Source organism: Trachypithecus francoisi, unplaced genomic scaffold, assembly GCF_009764315.1.
Source record: "Trachypithecus francoisi isolate TF-2019V2 unplaced genomic scaffold, Tfra_2.0 Lachesis_group15, whole genome shotgun sequence".
Classification (NCBI taxonomy): Eukaryota; Metazoa; Chordata; class Mammalia; order Primates; family Cercopithecidae; genus Trachypithecus; species Trachypithecus francoisi.
The window spans coordinates 93218316-93231879 of NW_022681460.1; the positions used below are offsets into that span (position 1 = coordinate 93218316).

A 13564-nucleotide genomic window follows, 5' to 3' on the forward strand; every position below is an offset into this window, starting at 1 on the left:
GCACGTTGTGCACATGTACCCCAGAACTTAAAGTATAATTTTTAAAAATTGGAAAAAAAAGATTAACATTGTTTTCAAGCCTGCTAATACATCAATTCTGTGGCTCACAGATCAAGGAGTAATTTCTACTTTCAAGTCTTATTATTTAAGAAATACATTTTGTAAGGCTATATCTGCCATAAATAATGACTCCTCTGATGTTCTGGGCAAGTAAATGAAAATCTTGTGGGAAGGACTGACTATTCTAGATGCCATTTAGAATGTTCATGGTTCATCAAATTTCAAAATGTCAACATTGGCCAGGCGTGGTGGCTCACACTTGAAATCCCAGCACTTTGTGAGGCCAAGCGGGGGCGGATCACTTGAGACCAGAAGTTCAAGGCCAGCCTGGCCAACATGGCGAAACCCCATCCTCTACCAAAAATATAAAAAATTAACCCAGTGTGGTGGTGCATACCTGTAATCCCAGTTACTCAGGAGGCTGAGGCACAAGAATCACTTGAACCCAGGAGGTGGAGGTTGCAGTGAGCCAAGATTATGCCACTGCACTCCAGCCTGGGTGATAGAGTGAGACTCTGTCTCCAAAAATAGTAAAAAATAAGTCAACATTTTTAGGAGCTTGAAATAAATTGATTCCAACTCTCATGGATTACTTCATTCATTCATTCATTCATTTATTTTATTTTATTTATTTATTTTTTCTTTTGCAACCTCCACCTCCTGGGTTCAACCAATTCTCATGCCACAGCCACCCCAGGGATTACAGGCTGCTAATTTTTTTGTATGTTTCATAGAGCCCAGTTCTCGCCATGTTGCTCAGGCTGGTCTCAAATTCCTGAGCTCAGATGATCTGCCAGCCTTGGCCTCCCAAAATGGTAGGATTACAGGCATGAGCCACCATGCCCAGCCTCATGGATGACTTTGAGGGATTCAAAACTTCAGAAGAGAATGTAATTGCAGACATGGTAGAAATAGCAAGAGAACTAGAAGTGCAGCCTGAAGATGTGACTGAATTGCTACAATCTCATGATAAAACTTTAATGGATGAGGAGTTGTTCTTTACAGATGCAATCTAAAGAACTCAAAGAAAGTGGAGTCTTGAGATGGAATCTATTACTTTCTATGAATTCAAAAAAAGTGGATCCTTGAGATGAAATCTATTACTGATGAAGATGCCATGACCACTGTTGAAATGACAACAAAGGACTTTCAATATTACATAAACTTAGCTGATAAAGAAGTGGCAGGGATTGGGAGAATTGATTTCAATTCTGAAAAAAGTTCTACTGTAGTAAAATGCTATTAAACAGCATCACATGTTACAGAGAAATCTGCCATGAAAGGAAGATTCTATCAATGCAGCAAACTTCATTGTTCTTTTTTTTATTTTAATGAAGTTGCCACAGCCACCACAACCTTCAGCAACCACTACTCTGATCAGTCAGTAGCTATCAACATCAAGGCAACACCCTCCGCCAGCAAAAAGATTATGACTTGCCAAAGTTTCAGATGATAGTTGGCAATTTTTATTGATAAAGTATTTCTTAATTAAAGTATGTACACTGATCTTTTAGATATAATGCTATTGCACACTTACTAGACTACAGTACAATGTAAACATGTTTATATGCACTGGGAAACGAATACATTTGTGTGACTCACTTTATTGTAATATTCACTATATTACAATATTCATTTTATTGTAGTGGTCTGGACCCAAACCCACAATATGTCCGAGGTATGCCTGTACTTTCCTTAAATCCTTCTTGATTTTATAAATATTCTTCAAGTATTTATTGGTGCCCAGCTTCAGAAGATAATAGTTTTGGGTAAACATTTTTCCCAATCACAGTGACATTCCCACTGACTCTCCTGCTGTATACATTTCATAAAGTAAGATCTTGACTTGTCTATGAGGATTTCCATAGTTAAGAACCTAGCCAGAATAAAAATGTGCTGAGACCACCTCGGTCGGGGAGACCCTAACCCAGCACAGCAAGAGGAATTAAAGACACACACACAGAAATATAGAGGTGTGGAGTGGGAAATCAGGGGTCTCACAGCCTTCAGAGCTGAGAGCTTCGAACAGAGATTTACCCATATATTTATTGACAGCAAGCCAGTGATAAGCCTTGTTTCTATAGATTATAGATTAACTAAAAGTATTCCTTACAGGAAACAAAGGCATAGGCTCTGGCTAGTCATCTGCAGCAGAAGCATGCCCTTAAGGCACAGATCGCTCATGCTATTGTTTGTGGTTTAAGAACGCATTTGAGCAGTTTTCCGCCCTGAGTGGGCCAGGTGTTCCTTGCCATCATTCTGGTAAACCCACAACCTTCCAGCATGGGCGTCACGGCCGTCACAAACATGTCACAGTGCTGCAGAGATCTTGTTTACGGCCGGTTTTGGGGCCAGTTTATGGCCAGATTTGGGGGCCTACTCCAACAAAATGTCTAAATATCCAAGTTGCTATTTATTTCAAGTCTGCTGACCATTCATTAATACTGAATGACATGACATCTTATTGCACTCACGCTTAGCAAGTTATTAATAGGGAGGAAGCAAAGACTTTAATAATAAAAATCATACAAAGTAAACATTTAAATTATTTCTTGATAACCAAAAAGAATCTATTCATCTTGTATAAAATAATTTACCAGTAAGGGTATTTAAAGGTAATTATTTCCATGTGAACACCTAAACTTTCACTCCTGAATAGTTTTTCAAATAGATTCAAAATTTTAGGGTTTTGGATTAATTGCTATTCTACCAGATATTTTTCTAAGTTTTAAATGAAAAATTTTAATGGAGCAACATGTACTTTTCAATTTAAAGTTACAGCATGATTTGTGGACAAGGCAAGAAGAAATCACAAGTTATTCACAGGTAAGATTTTTTAAATATGTATTTTCCTTAGAGTTATTTATTCTCCTAGAGGTTACATCAAAGACTATTGATAGACTATGCTTATGTCTGCCATAGTAAGATAAACCTACCTACAGTAAGCTAACCAAAGCTGTACTACTGGTAAGACTGTTAAAAAATAATCTATATACATCACTAAAAATTTATTAAGCACAGCTACCAAATTATGCAATCACACAGTATTAATACATGACTGCTACATTTTAAAACCAGACTGGTAATTCTTTTTCAACATAAAAAGGTATAGCAAAACAAACAACAAAATACAGCAGCACACTTTCTCCTAAATCAAGGATGCAAGTTAATGGTTGCCCATTGTTAAAACAGGGCTCTGTGGCTGGCATCGAGTTGTTTACTTGAAATTGTACGAGGTAAAGAATCATGAATATGCAGGTCATCAGCACTGCTGAAAAAATAAGGTGACCTATAGGCAGAATGTAAAGATCATAATGGAACATAAGCTCCAAAAGGACTGGTATCCTTAAATGCTTTTGATCAGAGCTGTGTCTTCAGTGCTCAAACAGGGCCTGACATGTAAGAGGTGCAAGTAAATATTAGTTGAATGAATGAATGAATGAACAAACACATGCAAACACTGTTTCAATAAAGGTTTAAGGAAACTAAAAGAAAAATGTTAACCAACAACTTAAAGAGAAAGAAATGTGTAAGCAAAAAGACCTACCAACGTCACATTCAAAGACAAACTGCAGAAGGAGGGGGGCAAATGAGAGGTGTTATTTCATCAACAGTCTGATGGGGTAGGTCTTTAATAACTATGCAGTATGCAGTAGCGTAAAAGGGAGAGAGAAGCCTCCCACAGGGATAGAGCATCTGAGGAAAAGGGCAAATGTCAGCAATCTCCAGAAATAAATAAGGCCAAGAGCAGAGCACATGGTCAGTGAGTGTATTTATAGCTTAGATCCAAACACATAAAAATATACAGCTATGATACAGAAAATTAGAGACTACTTGCAGAAAGTGCAGATTGTGCCAATACGTTCGGCACTGGCTTTCCACTGTGCTGCCTAGTTATTAATATAGACCTGTGTGTTACAGCACATCCTTATCATATTCCTCTTAGAAACCCCAGCATTGGGAGGCCGAGGCGGGTGGATCACGAGGTCAGGAGATTGAGACCATCCTTGCTAACACGGTGAAACCCCATCTCTACTAAAAATACAAAAAATTAGCCAGGTATGGTGGCAGGTGCTTGTAGTTCCAGCTACTTGGGAGGCTGAGGCAGGAGTATGGCGAGAACCTGGGAGGCGGAGCTTACAGTGAGCCAAGATCGCGCCACTGCACTCCAGCCTGGGTGACCGAGTGAGACTCCGTCTCAAAAAAAAAAAAAGAAACCCCAGCATTTATCACAGTGTCTGACACACAAGTGACAATCAGTATATGCCTACTGAAGCATGATGAATGATGTCAATGAAACAATTTGGCACTAATTCACATCATGAAATAACAGGATACATAAGAAACTACCTGTTTTCCCCAACAAAACCTCTATCCTCCCTCCAGATACCCTATTCTCCAGGAATCCCTTTCTATTGGCCAGGCATGTACCTCTATCTTATTCTAAACTCTACTGAAGAGTTAGCCAGCTACTACTTCATAAAATAACATTGAGGGAGAATCCAAATGTCAGGGACAGAACATTTTGTATTAAAATGTAAATGAGCCAGGCACAGTGGTGCGTGACTATAGTCCCAACTACTCAGGAGGCTGAGGCAGGAGGATCACTTGAGCCCAGGAGAGTTCAGGGTTGTAATACATGATGATTGTGGCTGTGAAGAGCCACTGCACTTCAGCCTGGGCAACACAGCAAGACCCCTTCTCTTAAAAAAAAAAAAATGAAGTGAAAGATCCATAAATGCAATTGCCTTTGAAAGGTGCCAGTGTATATCACATATCCATGATAAGAAAGGAAGTAAATGGTACTGGCAGAGGATGAGGAAGGGTCAACTAACGACAACAAAAGTGAGAGGAACAGAGGCGTAAAGTTGAAGAGACTATGTCTAGAGTCCCTGGGTTGCCCCATCTCAGGCACCTGGTAACTTCTGTCAAGAAACAATGGTGCTTCCCTTCCTTTAAGCTGGCTCCTCTACTCAATCTCTAAGTGGTTTTAAAACCCCTTTACATGTTGGTGACTGCCAAATTGTTATCTCCAACCCAGCCAGGCCTCGCCTCTGAACTCCTGACTTTTATATCCAACAGTCAATAGTTCTCCACTTGAGTTTCTTGAGCTTTTCAATAAGCACAAAACTGAACTCTTGTGTCAGCTCCCAAAACTAATCTTTTCCACCTTAGCAAACAGCACTACCCTCCACCCAGGTTCCCGATCCACAAACCAGTAAGGTATCTTCAATGTCTTCCTTTTATTCATCCTTCACATCCAACCTATCAAATCCTCCTTCCAAAATATAGCTTAAATCTAGCAGCACTAGCCAGGCATGGTGGCTCATGCCTTTTATCCCAGCACTTTGGGAGGCCAAAGCAAGAGGACTGCTTGAGCTCAGGAGTTCAAGACCAGCCTGGGCAACATGGTGAAACCCCAGCTCTACAAAAACTACAAAAAATTACCCAGGCATGGTGGAGCATGCCTGTAGTCCCAGCTACCCTGGAGGCTGAGTATGAGGATCACCTAAGCCCGGAAAGTAGAGGCTGCAGTGAGCTATGATTGAGCCACTGCACTCCAGCCTAGACAACAGAGTAAGACCCTGTATTTAAAAGAAAAAAAAAGAAAGAAAGAAAGAAATCTAGCACTACCATATTCTATTCCAGAGCTTGCCATTTATTTCCTTTGAGGCAGAATAGGGTCTGGAGGCAGGGAAGCTAAGGTCAACTCATGCTAACTTCCTAGAACTAAATCAAAAGGAAAACCCCAACTTTCCATGCCCAAGTAACAAAAGGACCAGAGGCTACTCCCTTTGCAATCCTCCTGTCCCTTTTCTGCGTGGCAGATGAAAAATTTCAAAGTACCTTTGATTGATCCCCTCCCACAACCAATCAGGCTAGTCATGGGCCAAGTCTTTATTTGCATAGGAGTATAACTTTGTAACTTCACTTCAGACTCTGATAGGTTGCTTTCTGCGACCGGTTAGACATTTGCATAGGGTGTAACTTTGTAACTTCACTTCAGCTTCTGATTGGTTGCGGAAAGTGACCAACCCCGGAAAATTCTGTAACCTGCACTCTTCAGCCACTTGCTCCAGCAGGCTCCTACCCTGTGGAGTGTACTTTTCATTTTCAATAAATCTCTGCTTTTGTCGCTTCATTTTTACCTTGATTTCTTTGTGCCTTTGTCCAATTCTTTGTTCAAAATGCCAAGAACCTGGACATCCTCCACCAGTAACGTATTTTGGTAAGCCAGACAGGAGGTAAGCCCAAAACTGGAGATTATTTTTCTTCTCCTTTTCTTCTCTGCTCCATACAGGGAAATGCTTTTTCTCTCCTTTCCCTTTCCAACTTGGGCCCTTCAGCAGACAGTGCCTAAGCACAGAGGCAACTGCAGGTTTCTGACCGGCCACTCTCCAGTGAAATCGAGAGTTTTCTCTGTGGAAGCACCTGACCACCATCACTCAGTTTGGGTGAGAGGCCTGAGTCCTTTTCTTTTTTTCTTTTTCAGTCTTTCAGTGGCCATTTCCTAGTAGCTCCTTGATAATTGTGGGCAACTGGCCATGGCCACTTTCCAGTGTTACCTGAAGGCCAAGGGGAATAGCTGCCCATACCAGGAGGGGAAGGGGAGGACTCCTTTCTATATTTTCCGGCTATAGTCCCTGATCCTTACATGTGTTGCAATTGGCCACGGCAGCTCATCCAGTATAAATTCACACGTTTCAGGTGACTTAAACTTCGTTTTCTTATGCTAAATTCTCCCACAGCGTTCTTATGCCAAATTATCCTATAGAGTTAACCAGTAATGGCAAACATTAATGTCTCTTAGGAGTTTTGACCTTTCTCCTAGTCTATCTATTTGACTTGCTAAGGACAAAAGAAATGCACCCAGCCTCCGGTTCCTATCATTAAAGTTCATGGCTATCACTCTAGTGGAATGGGAAGCAAGGGAAAGCATGGCCTTATCAAATTATAAGTATGCTACAAGTTGAGGCTTTCAACAAGGAACAAAACGAAGTTCATAGTAGGCCATCACCTCTGGAGGGATAACATACAAAGCAGCACCTATGCCTAACTAAAGTCAGAGACGTCTGACCCTCTAAGATTGGACCCCAAAGGGGAATACCCCGGGGGATCCAACTCCAGACCTGAACCTCTCCAAAGGGGACACCCTCGGCAGAGGTTCTGAGGTCTAGTACAAAGGCCTCCTTGGAATTTTCTCTAGCAGGTGACAATGGGACAGTTTGGACACTCTTGGGGCTTGTTTGTTGCTGCAGCAGTTGGACTGTGTTCTGGTCATTGTTTGTGTGTGTTTGATATAGTCATGGGAAATAAGGATTCAGTAAACTTGACACTCTTTTGCAATACTGTTTGGCCCAGTATTGCTTGGAGTTCTGGAGTTTGCTGTTGAATGGGAAGGTAGGATGGAGGTGCCTGTATCCAGGCTTTTGTGCTGCTGTTCTAAGTCTGGTCGGCCTAGTTAGCATGTGATGTTCTCTTTTGGTGCTGTTTGGCCCCAGTGTTTGGAGTCTGGGGAGGTTTGGCCTTTAAAAATCAAACTACCAAAGAAACTGCTTGACCTGAAATTTTGGTTCACAGCCTTCACTGGATTACTCATTGGGTCAAACAGTAAAACCACTGGGCTTATATTGCTATCTCATGGCTAGAATCCCAAGGTAAAAGCTATTGGATCTTCATTTGTGTTTGTATATACATGTCTAGATGTGTTTATTTGTATGTACACTTATTGTTATCTGTTGTTTCTATTACTGGCTTATTATTATTATTGGCTTATAATTAAGGAGCACTCATAAATTAAGTAAATAAGTTTAAGCAATTTTCAAGTTCACATGACCTAAGTATAACTTTACTAAACAAGCTGGCACTGGAGTACTTACTGGTCATGTGCCTAGAGTGAATTTCTTCATTGCACAGCATGTATGGTGATACTGGTGGAATTAAGGATATTGAGTTGTGTATCAGGAATAAAATATTCATTATGTGGATTTCTGGGGGGCTCTGGGTAACACTGTAGCCCCCAGGTAGACTAAGTAGCAAAAATGTAGGGATGGTTTCCTGTTTATTTGTTTTTGCTTCGAATTTTCATTTGTTTGCTATTTGTTCTCCTTTGGGTTTTACTTGTGTATGTATATATATAAAACCATATACAGAACTATAGACATTTTTTAGTTTCTAGTGGAAGGCTTTTATTTGGTTCTGAGAATAGTTATTTTGTTTCCTGTGAATTTCCAGCAAGTCATCATGTGTTCTATTTATCTGGAATTCCTAGGCTACCTATTTCAGGCCTGCAGGAATTGATGGAGAACATCAGCCACTTGGAATTTGGTTGATTTGGCTTGCCTCTGATAATCTGGACAGCAAAGGCTCGTGCTTCAAATGCAAGAAAATCGAGAATTGGATAAAGGACTGTATTAAGCCCCTGCCAGTCCCCTGCCAAAAATGTGAGGGCATCAGTTATGACCCCCGGCGTTGGAAGATTGACTGGCCCTGCTCCCACTAAGGGGTTCAATAAGGCAAAACTCTAGCAGTGCAAAAAGAGAAATCAGATGAAGACCGAAGCAGCCCAGGGTCTTCCTCACTGCCCCTGTTCAGGAACATCATAATTACTACTGAGGAGCCCCCAGGTAACTCTGGATGTCATGGGCACCCAAATTCAGTTTCTTTTCGATACAAATTCAGTTTCTTTCCTTACTGCTTATGTAGGAAAACTTTCCTCCCAGTCCACGACCATTATGGGAATGGAAGGAAAGCCACAAATAAGATCCTTTACTCCTCCTTTGATTTGTCAATTTGAGAAACAATCTTCCAACAGGAATTTCTAGTAGTACCAAGCTGCCCAGTCCCCCTGCTGGAAAGAGATGTTATGGTTAAAATGGGGGCACTACTACAATTTAAGCATCATCTGGTGAAATTGCTAATAGTCAAAAATACAGACACTGTCCCAGATCACATTCATAAGCAGGTTAACACACTGGCATGGTATCCTGGAAAACCTGGGAAGGCTAAAACAGCAGTGCCAGTCAAAATACAGCTTAAAGACCCCTAGCTATTTATAATCGAAAACAATACCCAATTAAGCTGGAAGCAAGAAAAGGCCAAGCATCCACAGCTGAGGTATTACTTACCCATGGGCTCTTAAGACCCACTGGTGGGTCCACCCATTGGTGGTAGATCCATATACCCTCCTGGCTCAGGTGCCAAGGGATGCTAAATGGTTCTCAGTCCTAGACCTAAAAGATGCTTCCTTTTCCATTCCTCTGGCCCCAGAATCCCAATACCTTTTTGTCTTTGAATGGGAAAATCCTAATACCAGAGAAAAACAAGTATACTTGGACAGTTCTCCCTCAGGGTTTTCAGGATAGCCCCCATTGCTTTGCCTGGGCCTTAGAGAGGTATCTGAGGGGTCTGCAATTAAGAAATGGGAGTATACTCCAGAATATAGATGACCTTCTTATGTGTAGCTCAACCCTGGATGAAAATACTACAAAAAATTTGAATTTCCTGGCAGACAGGGGATACAAGATGTCCAAAAAGAAGGTTCAGATTACCCTCTGACAGATCCATAATCACATCCTTAACAGCTAGCAGAGAGTCTGGCATCCAGGAGAAAATAAAAATGCATAGAATGACTGAATAAACAAACTCACATCCACACAATGCCCAAGAATCAGGGGCACGGAGAAGCCAAGATGAACTGTTCTCAGAGAACAACACAGTGTAATAAAGGGCGCAAACATGCCAGCATAAAGCAGCATTAATTAAGTGTCACCAACTCAGAGTCTAATCTGACTACCTCCTGTTTCAGCAGTACCTTTTATATGTCAAAACAACCAAAATAAAAGAATGGAAAGTATTTGCAGCACATGTGAAAAGCAGAAAGTTAGTATCCTCTTTAATATTTTTTAATAGACAAAAATCTTAGTATATAAGTAGTGTGGGAGGCTTTGGAGTCAGACACCTCAGGATTCAAACTCTGGCTCTGCTATTTACCAGACTCGGGCAAGTACTAACATTTCTGAGCCTCAATTTTCTCATCTTTAAAATGAGCATAATATTGTCTGCCTCACAAGGTTACTGTGAGGATTATAAACTGATGTCTAACACAACACCTGGAAAAGAGCAACTATGCAATAAGGTAGATAGTATTGATAGGAAAAATACTGAGTATACTTTTAAAAATATGTAAACACATCTAATACTCAATTCTTAAGTAAAAATAAATCAAGTTAACAAAAACACGGGAAAATATTCCTCAACGGAAATGAAACAAATAAAAATTAAAACAAAGTACAGGTAACACAAAATATCCAAAAGTGTACATGAACACACCTAATTTTAGCATTAATATCCAATATTCACACTATTATACATGTGATGGGGTATAAACTAGGGTATAAATTTGAACTATGCACTTAAAATCCACTAAAGCATTCAGGACTCTATCCTAAAGAAATCATCTCCGATACATAAAACCCATACGCATTAAATGCTTATATCTGCATTATTTATAAAACTGCAAAACTTTAGCAACAAAAACATAATGGTAATTAAAGGTTCCACTTATTGAGTGAGTGCTTGGTTCTCAGTTGTCAAACAGTGTTAAGTATATTATAGACATTGTTTTATGTAGCCCTCAGAACAACCTTCTGAAGTAGGTATTATTATTAACCCCTTACATATAAAGAAACTGAGGCTTATAGAAGATAAGTGATAACTCCAGAGTTACAGATAGCCAAGACAAGAGCAAATTTAGGACAATCTGATTCCGAAGTCAAGAATTTAACTTGTAAAAGACTTGTAGCATCTCTACTCCATGGAACATTTCTTCTAAATTTTCAAGGTTATAAAAACTCCAGAGAATGACAGGATTATCCTTCTGACTACATAAGTTGTATTTGTATTAAAACTAAAAGTACAGAAAATACTAAACTAAAAGGAAATACCTGTAAGGATACACCCAAAATGTTAGTAGTGGGTGGCAATTTTTGTTTGTTTGCTTGGTTTTGGGGGTTTTCTTGAGATGGAGTCTTGCTCTGTCGCCAGGTTGGAGTGCAGTGGCACGATATCAGCTCACTGCAACCTCCGCCTCCCGGGTTCAAGCGATTCTCCTCCCTCAGCCTCCCAAGTACCTGGGACTACAGGCGTGCGCTGTCACGCCCAGCTAATTTTTGTATCTTTAGTAGAGGCGGGGTTTCACCACACTGGCCAGGATGGCTTCCATCTCTTGACCTGGTGATCCACCCACCTCGGCCTCCCAAAGTACTGGGATTACCGACGTGAGCCACTGCGCCTGGCAGATTTTTTTTTTTTTACTTTTTCTCCGTTATCCAAATTACCTGTAATGTTTGTATTATTTTTAAAATAACAAGTTTATATATATAATGATATATATCATAACATGATATCACTTTACTTAGATTTTTGTAAATTTACAACTATGGAAAGGTGGATTATTCTTTGCTTTGAAGATAGAATTGAGGGCTCATCTTGGCGGTGGGGAAAAAAAAAAAAAAAACCTACTATTAACCTTTATGGTACCTACTGTTTCACAATACTGGGACACCCTCCTAGTAAATTGTATCTACATGCATCTTAGTACATTGTTTAGAATGGAAGCTCTGGAATCTGATCAATTAGATTCCAAAGCCGGAGCTCTGGAGCTACCACTAACTTATCTGCGTAATCCTGGACAAAGACTGTCTCAAGACTTCCATTAACCTAACTGCAAAATGGGAATAAAAACTTTACCAACCTTTTAAGGTTGTCCTAACCCTTAAATGAGACGATGAAACATACACACAGTGCCTGACCCTGGTAAGCAATAAATGTTCATTCTTATCCACAAGAAAAGACACACTTCCAAAAATGTCAGCTCTAGCATGCACGTGAGAAGTTATTAGACAAAGAAGCAATACATGTTTCCCTAGTTTCCTGATATTCTGATGAGAGACACTGGATCTGATATTCTGATGAGAGACATTACATGAAACTTGCAGAAATGGTAAAAATCATGCAATAGTCATACTATGAGGAGTTTGCTACATACCCTTCCTACGGCTTCCTCCTCCCATCACCTTCACCTCCTTGGCTAAGTGGCAGCATAGCCCAGGACAAGCTCAGTACTAAGCTTAAGTAGAAAGTCTGGATTCTTTCTCATCTCTAGGAAGAACCTGTTCTGTGACCTTGGGAAAATCAATTCAATTACTCAGTCCCTTGGTTTCTTCTTACCTGTAGAATTTCTACAGGTAAGAAGAAACCAGGGGATGGATATATATATACACATATATATATATATGTATTTCTCTAGGTAAGAAGAAACCAAGGGATATATATATATATATATACATACACACATACACACATTTCTGTAGGTAAGAAGAAACCAAGGAACTGAGTAACAGAATTGGTTTTATATATAATATATATATATATATATAAAATGTCTCTACCTAAGCTAGTGACCCAGTCCCGGGCAGGCTGGAACAACACCTAAGGTCTGGGTTGAGAAAGTAAGGATGGAGGAGACAGAAAGGGGAGCCGTTCCCTGGGCACCACCCCCCCACCCTCAGGCCCTTCCAGGTGGCAGTATGCCCTCTTACCCATCACAAAGGTGAGGGGAGGGGGGACTGCGTCTCCGGGGCGGAACATTCACAAAAATAGAGCAAGAAGTGAATCACAGTTAGACCCTGGGGCAAGGAGGTTCCAGAGGGTAAGGCAGTTAATAAGCTGGGATGCAAGGATTGCAGCCTGCCGGCCCCTGCCCCTCGCGGGCGCCTGCGAGCCTGGGAGTCCGGGCTACAGCGGGACCGAGTGGGCAGTCCCTGGCTCACCGTACTCTCGGGGCTCCGGGTCTGGCTGGAAAGTAAAATGAGCCACCTGCCGCCTCTGGGCCGCATCCTCGACAGTTGCGGAGGGGTGCAGAAAGCCCCGCGCCAGCCCCACGCCATGGAACCGACGCCAGTGCCCCTCAGCCCCTGCCGCCCTGAGCCTGAGCAGCCAGCCTGCAGCAGCCGCCACAAACGCCATCCCCGCTCACCGCCGGGGTTCGCAGGCGATGCCGCACACCGCCCGCGGGGAGGGCGAAGCACCCGAGGAGGCTTTCACATTGGTCGGGCCAGAGGGGCGGTCCCATGAAACGGACCAATCGGAACTAGAAATTTGGGGGCGGGGAAGGCGACGTGACGAGCTGGCCCGCTCCTGCTCCTCGTGCGCATGCGGAAGAGGGGAAGCGTGGGGCGGTGGTGGCGCCAATGAAATAGTTTCTGGGGTGGAGCCTCCTGGAGGTCAGTCCTGCGGCCCTCGGGTGAGGACCCGAGTCTGCAAAGCTCCACACAGTGCATGGAGGCGATCTTTTGCGGTGTCATTTACAGTGCCATTTCCAATGTGGGTTTTTTTTTCATTTTAACATCCATACTTTTTTTAATGTCACCCTTTTTTATCCTCTCCTGTCTCTATTATTGTGTGAGAGGTGAAAAGAGCTGATTGGCATTGGTTATTGGTT

General features: G+C 41.6%; 1 protein-coding gene across 1 annotated transcript in view; it reads right to left on the reverse strand.

The window, feature by feature from the left end:
* BCKDHB (branched chain keto acid dehydrogenase E1 subunit beta) overlaps window positions 1–13170 on the reverse strand; it is a 259485-nt gene extending 246315 nt beyond the window's left edge. The window contains 1 exon segment of the mRNA XM_033235574.1: window positions 12894–13170. Within this exon segment, the coding sequence (XP_033091465.1) occupies window positions 12894–13089 (196 nt within the window). The 5' untranslated portion in view covers window positions 13090–13170.
* Window positions 13171–13564: the final 394 nt, after the last annotated feature.